Source organism: Morone saxatilis, unplaced genomic scaffold, assembly GCF_004916995.1.
Source record: "Morone saxatilis isolate NCDOM2014 unplaced genomic scaffold, NCSU_SB_2.0 Contig12, whole genome shotgun sequence".
Classification (NCBI taxonomy): Eukaryota; Metazoa; Chordata; class Actinopteri; family Moronidae; genus Morone; species Morone saxatilis.
The window spans coordinates 668,923-676,344 of NW_023339674.1; the positions used below are offsets into that span (position 1 = coordinate 668,923).

The 7,422-nt window shown below is 44.7% G+C and overlaps 1 protein-coding gene across 1 annotated transcript in view; it reads left to right on the plus strand.

The window, feature by feature from the left end:
* The first annotated feature begins 6,610 nt into the window (after positions 1-6,610).
* Positions 6,611-7,422, plus strand: part of gorab (golgin, rab6-interacting) — a 12,144-nt gene continuing 11,332 nt past the window's right edge. Inside the window, exon 1 of the mRNA XM_035653530.1 lies at positions 6,611-6,664. Coding sequence (XP_035509423.1) covers positions 6,611-6,664 — 54 coding nt within the window. The remainder of the gene's footprint in view (positions 6,665-7,422) is intronic.

The following is a 7,422-nucleotide window of genomic DNA, read 5'->3' on the forward strand; positions in this document are numbered from 1 at the left end:
AATCACAACTAACAACCTCATTCTTGTGAATTTGATTTGAAGTTTAATTCGATTTTTTGCTTAAACCCTTAAAAAAAGACCTGTGTGAGCGTGTACCGCTGTGACTGAATGTGTAGATGTGTGTGTGTGTGTGTGTGTGTGTTTGTGTGGCAGCTGTCCAGCAGTTGGATGGATGAGGTGTGATGCTGGCTTTATTCTCCCATGACAGAGGAGCAGCCAAGGCGCAGGGCAGCGACTCTCACATCTCCGTCTCACATGATTCCTCACTCTGACTGACGGAGTGGAGGAGGCAAATAGTGACTTAACCTCATTATAGCTCCAAGAAAACTACTATGTGGATTTGTTTTCAATTACAGTCTAATTTGGAACCGCCCCCCCCCCCCTTCCCAAAACACACACACACACTAATCTACACTTTTCTCATGCTGGATAAGAAATGTCTGTGTGCACAATCGTAAATATTTTATGGCACAAATGGGATTCAGATCTGATTATAGGTTCAGAGAGTGTGTGCACGTGTGTGTTTTTGTGCATGTGCGTGTCACGACCTTGGACACCGTTAAGCCAACAGATCCTCCATTTATAAAATCAAAGTGGATCCATGTGTTTTTGTTTTCCCTCGTCCTCATAAAGCATATCACACATTTGACTCACGGAGGATGCTGTAATCTCCGTTGCGAGTCATTCTTCCTGTGATGGCTTAATGTGTGTGTGTCTGTTTTCATTAAGCTAAATTCTTGTAATAATCTGCCTTCTGCAGACCAGAGGTTAGTCTGCTTGTTGTACAAAGCTCGGCAGCAGCGGTGGTGGGAAATTGTTTCTTTTCACCATAACTCAGGCCGTGCTCATGCTTAGTAACAGACGTGAATGTTAACAGGTGTCGTAGTTTGGTGTAATCATCACTTCAATCATGGAGGACCTTGTGTGTGCCTCTCTCTGTGTATGTGTCTGTTAAGGGGAGCACAGCACAGCTTGTTTCCCATAAGATACATATGGGAAAAGCTAAAATGCCATTTGTTTTGATATTGTGATGTCTTTGCTCTATGTCACAGATAAGGGACACTTCAGATCCCCAAGTTCCCCACAAGACCTTACAGCCCATAAGTGCCCTTCTAGGTGGCTCAGGTAACTCACCTTTTGGCTCAGATGCTCGGTGACATATCGAATGGTAGCTTCCTCTTCCTCTTCTAGATCCATTTCGTTATCTCATCTCTGTTTTTGAACAATAAATGGTAGATGCCAAGCAAAATCATAACAATGGATCCCCAGATGGCCTGCTAGACCTAACGGCCCTTCCGATTCAAGGTGGGTCAGGTGCCTCATCTTTTGCCCCTCTTGAAGGCCAAAGTGTCCATTTGATCAACCTAAGTTGACCTAAGTGTCCCCACTCTTGTCAGGCTTTTAAATTGGGAAGAAAACATAACAACGGCTTTAAAATCCACGATGATAAGGAGCTAGCTACAAACTCGTTGCACAGGGCAATATTGAACAGCTCTTAAGAGGGCACTGCTTCACTGACTGAAGAACTGAAGACTAAAGATACGCCTTCAATACCCATCTAGGTGGCGTAAGTGCCCCTTTGGTCTACTCTATGCCCCTCTTTCCTGCCCTAGTTTCCCTCTAAAGGTCAGGACACATCAACCCAATTATCGGCCGTTGGACGTTGTCGGACAGTCGGGCGACTCGAGATGTTTCGGTGTGTCCCGTGCCGTCGTCAGTCGGCGTTCATTTTGGCCCGATTTGACATGTAGAATCGCCCAATGGCCGCTCGCGCCTCAATGACCAATCTGATTGGTGAGGTGCTAGCCCATGACTAGCGAATTCAGCTGAGGTGCAACGAGAAATACCCGGAACAGTGCGATGGTAAACATACTACGGCCAAACGCCCATGCTATCTTCGCTTATTACTTCAGCCATCGTATTTTCCGTTCAGGCGAGTAATGACAATAAGCGATCCTTCTCTTACTACTATCAACACTCTCTGATGAAAACAATGACTACGACAGCGTGCTCTGTGTTTACTAGGTCTAGAGTGATCCGTCATTTCCGGTTCATTATTTTTGGTGCCAGATGGAACACTAGATTAGCGGCCGCCTGCTGTTATGGGACGTATTATCCTCGCTGCACGCGCAAGAAACGTACGCTCAGTTGGCGTCGTTTGGTGTGTCTGAGCATTTTGACGACTGTGGAGACGGGAGCCGACTTATCAGGTTCCGACTGCTCTGCAACGGTCGGCCGTCGGGTTGGTGTGTCCTGGCCTTAATCAAGTGCTACTCTGAGTGACCCAAGAGACTCCCATGCCCCCCTTAATGCCTGCTTGTGTTTTTTTGTGTTTGTCGGATTGTGTCCCTTCTGGTTTTAACCTCGTCTTTCTGTGTGTGTGTCTGTGATGTAATGTGATTTTATGTTGTTCTAACTTGTGTTTTAATGTATTAATTGCCTAAGCAGTCTTAAGCAGGAATTATACCTCCCACGTCCATGAGTATGCAAGGGTCCACTAGGTCCACTATGGGGCTGCAGTCTGTGTACACATTTGTTTCGAAGCATATTCAGGCTTTCATGATGCTGCCTTACTCCTCTAAGCCTTTTATCCTGTTCAGCTGCGTTATGTTTTGCTTTCTCCAGTTCTAATTTTACATGTTGTGTGTTTTATTGTTGTTTTAATGGCTAATTTAACATCTGGCAAAGGGACAACAGTTGGATGTGAGCCTTTTGGCTAACACTGGCATCCTTACAGTGATGTTGATCAATGTGCATTGTCCCTCGAAAAGAGAAGAAATAAAGATTTTGGTCTGAGTGACCTTTTTTTTTCCCTGTAGTGCTTCCCTATTTGGCCCTAGTACCCCTCTAGTTTGCTCAAGGGCCCGTCTGATCTAAATTTTTCTCTTTGGTGGCCTAGGTGCCCCTTTGGTCCACCTGAGTGCCACTATATTCACCCCTAGTGCCTCTCTGATCATCCCAAGTAGCCCTTTGGATGACCCAAGTGCACACACACAGTGATTGTCAGCCATATCTATTACCAATTCCATGACCATGGATTTGATTTGCAGCAATAAGACAGTACGTGTAATGACAGCATTAAGGCTTGTTCTGCATATATAGAGTTTCAAGGAAAACGAAGACAGATGCTTCTCCCTCGCTGCTCTTACACGTCAACAGAAATAAGGCAAAAACACATTCCTGGTGGCTACGCTGGCTGTGTTTAGCCCCGTCTGTGTGTGTTCTGCCCCGGCACTTGAAGGGCCCAAATAACAGGCGATGCAGGATGTCTTGACTTGAAGCCGAGGTTCCTTGCCATCGTCAGCCGGTAACGTGAGTAATGAGCTCTGTCAGACGCTGGCGGCTGACTGATGTTTTCCACCGCAGACGAACCTCCCTGAGAGCTGACAGCCACATGCTAACGACAGATCCATGCATGCAAATGGCAGCGTATCTGACCGGCCCCTATAGAGAAAGGTGATAAGATAATTGCCGTGATACGCCTGCAAACTTCTCAGCTAAAGGTCACAACCTGGCAGAGTACTGAGATTTGATGCTGTGTGTTCTTTGACTGAGATTACAACACAAGGGAGAGAGTACGCCTTCAGGAAAAACCACAAGTTCACTAACACTTTTTTACATTTTTACCCGTAAGACATTTACATCTGAACTTCTTCAACAATTTCAACTTTCATCTGTCAAACCCTGTTGCAATATCAACATGTGTTAATGTGACTTGAGTGGGTTGGAATGGTGATTTGGCTGAAAGGAACAAGTTAAAAGCTCCGAGGAGTACAAAAGTGTTTCAGAAAATTTGAAAGCAAGAAAATGGGACTTGTTTTTGTCAGATTAGTTGACAAGAGCCTCAACTCCATTTGCAAAACATGTTTTCAATCTATCATTAAGATCTGACTTTACAACACATTACAAGTGGTTGTCTTTAAGCATCTGCTGAACTCACAGTATTCTTGGTTCTATTAGAATCTCTTAAAACAATTGATTGAGGCAGTGGTGGACTGTTTGAGGGGCAGAGACAAAGATATGAAAAGGGCACCAGTGTGCAGAAAGTTGTGATGCATTTATGGTGAAACAGCTTAGTCAAGGCTAGGATTAGGATCCTACAAGGCTCTTTATCTCATTTCCTCCACTAGAAGGGCACCTTAGAGGGCACATTGTGTTTTCTCCAATAGAAGGGCACCTTAGAGGGCATTTCATTATCTATCTACCATCATTTTTTTAAACACAGGGGTCCTGATCGCCCTCACAGCCTGGGTCTTTCAACTTTGTATGGGATATAGTATGAATAAAAAATCAGTCAGCAACTCTAAATATACTAAATATACCTCCTAAAGTCAGTTGGATTGGCTAACAGCTCTCCTGAGTCGCTGTGTTATTTCATGGTTTGTCATGCAGCTCACATCCTGGTGGAGCGACGATGTTGTGACAGATTTTTTCCCCTTCAGGGATGAAACTTGCAAATTTCATCTCATTTTTATTCTTGTCATGTGGGAAGCCGCCCGACACAGACCAATGGCCCAGTTTGATCCGCAGTTGAAGAAATAATGATACAGTGGAACGAAAAGCAGATCCTCCACTGGTTCGGTATGAAGGCCCGGCATTGTCTCCAAAACGATTTATTTTTGACGGACAGCTCGGGTTTAGAAAATGAAATAGAAAAAAATGCTTCCCTATTTGTTTTACGGTGAGTGATTGTTTCCCTCATCGGGCTGGTGGAAATTTAAAGAGAAGAAACCAAACAAACAAAAAAGAGCATTAAAGGCCTCTGCTTTACAGGACACACCCTTTGTGTTTCTAACACATTAAGGAAACCTTGAGGCCACTCGTAAAATAAAACAACATCTTTCTCTCTCTGCCATAAAATAAAACAAGGTTTGGCTGCCTCCGCAAAAAAACACACAGGCAGCACTTTTCTCCCTGTTTTCCTCTGAGAAGAATGATTGTAAATGTGTAATTAAATTAATAAAATAGTCCCGGGTAGTAAATCACTGCCCCCGAGGATGCCTGATTGCACAGCTGTGTATGTGTGTGTGTTTTGCGTGCAAGCAGAGGTAGGTGCGTGCAGAAGTGTGTGGTTAGGGGTTAGCATATTAAAAACAAAATAGCAACACAGCCTTTAAATGTTCCCCAATCCTGAGGGCAAGGCGCTCACTCAGTATTACCTCTGGCGGTTAGTTAGCGAGCTGAGGTGGGGGCAGCGTGGCATTAAGCTTCGGTACATGGTGCCAGTTTTTTGCCATAATAAAGGCATTAAAAAGCTCCTCATTAAACTATTTTGGGCACAGAGGTTGGCGTGGTAGGTTGGGAGAGGGCATACGCATAAAGGCAGAGGCGCTGGCTGCCAGTGATTGTGTGCCAGGGCACCTCTATGTCACTGGTGGCTAGAGGGATGTAATTACAAACACATGCTTATTAACGGGGCTCCGGGGGACCGGTGTGATGAGAGACAAGAGGCTGAAACAGAGAGAGAGAGTAATGTTCAAGGGTGTAAAAGAGAAAAAGGTGTAACAGAAAGCAAATAAGGCTTGTTCACACGAGTGCAGATACGTGTAGAAATGCATGTTGGTCTGTTTTGGCCTGGAAAGATGGTTGCACTGGTCGTTTTTTATTCTGCTATTATGTTAAACAGCAAAACAAGAAGTAGCCCAGTGTGACAACTTTATGTCACCATGTAAAGTCTTCGAGGCCGATCTTACAGAGACGCATCGCTAGAAACGTGTCTCCTGCAAAACCATTGTTTTCGTTTGGTATGGTTCGCCTGGCATGCACTCCTCTCTTGCGCTGCACGTCGCAGTTTTTGTAGCGCAGAGTCACGTTGCTTGTCATTGACACCCTCAGAGGAGTTTGTTACCGTACAATGCGTGTAAATTGGCAAAATAAATTCAAAATGGCCGACTTCCTGTTGGATTTGGGGTGTGGCTCGAGGATGTTTTTTTTTGTACGTTTGAATTTTCATACATATTGCTGAAATGTGCTGCGGGGGCTGCTCTTTACGGGACGTAAAATTATGCTACCACTGACACGTGTGCCACGTTTCATGAGTTTCTGAGAATTTTGCGGCCGTGAAAAATGCTACTCGGGTCCTAATTAAAAGCCTTTGTGTTGTAGTGTGAAAGGGAAAACCGAGCTTTTTGAAATCACTGATGCATGATGGTCAACCACAGACATATAAGGCATTATTGACAACACCTGCATTGTGTGATTGGCTGCATTTAAAAAACTAAATAAAAGATCACACAGAGAGTCGGAGTAGACAGAACAAAGCTTCATCGTGCTGAGAGAAGAAGAGGAGCGGACCATGTTTGTACCAGATGCTGGTGGAAGCAGACGAGATTTAGCTGTTTTTCAGTCGTAGAAAACAATCTGAAAATGTGGAGAAGACTGTGACACATTAAAAGACATCTTTAAATGTATCTGCATTAGTGTGGACGAGCCCTAATGAAGAAAAGCATGAGATGGAGTCAGCTCAGGTCAACTCTTCCACGATGGCACCGATACCAGAACCGGCTCCACATTTGGAGTATTGTATCAGGAGTATTTGATGGACGTGAATAATAAGTAAGGGTTGTGTAGCTCTGGTGGAAAGTGGTAATGTTTGAGGTGTCTGATAATGATGATGATAGGAAAGAAAGTGGGCACCAGCGGCGACCCTGCCAGCCTCCCCATGGCAACCCCTCTGTGTTTTCTTTAAATGTGGGACGTGTAGCAGCCCTGCGGCTCTGATGTGGTGTGGCGGTAATCATGTCACCAAGAGACAGACACAGACAGGGAGAGGGAGAAGCTCTTTGAGAAACGATCAACACCAACAAACGCACTGATGAAAGAGCTTGGCCACAGATTCAAACGCCTCATTTCATGAATAAATTTAGACGGGCGTTAAGAAAAACTGCTGCGGTGGCGACAGCAGATACATTTATGAGGCTGTAACTCAAATTAGATAAACAAACGGCAGAAATCAAATTACTCGGCTGTCTATTGTGCGGCTCCTTGTGAAGATGGCTGTTTAAAAGGATCACAATCCGTTTTCTCACATCATAAGTGAACATCAGTATATCATACACAGTTTAAGTAGCAAATAGCTGCTTTCTGCTTTCCTCTGGCCTTTTAATCGAACTGCATTTCTATTTCATGATTCAGTCTGACATGCTGTTAATTTGTACAAAGGCTGAGTCCTTGCTGCAGTGGCTCAGGGTTCGAATCCGACGTATGGCCCTTTCCTCTGTGTCATCCTCCCTGTCGACCCCCTTTTCTGTCTGTCTTCGGGAAGTTAAACCAACTAAAAACCACCTCGCCTTTCAACCATGTAGGGGAACTACGGTGGCCATGTCTACGTCTAGAACTAGTGTTTGGTTTGTCCGTTCTGGGCGACTGTAGAAATGTGGTGGTTCAACATGGTGGACTCCGCCAGAAGAGGACCCGCTCCCT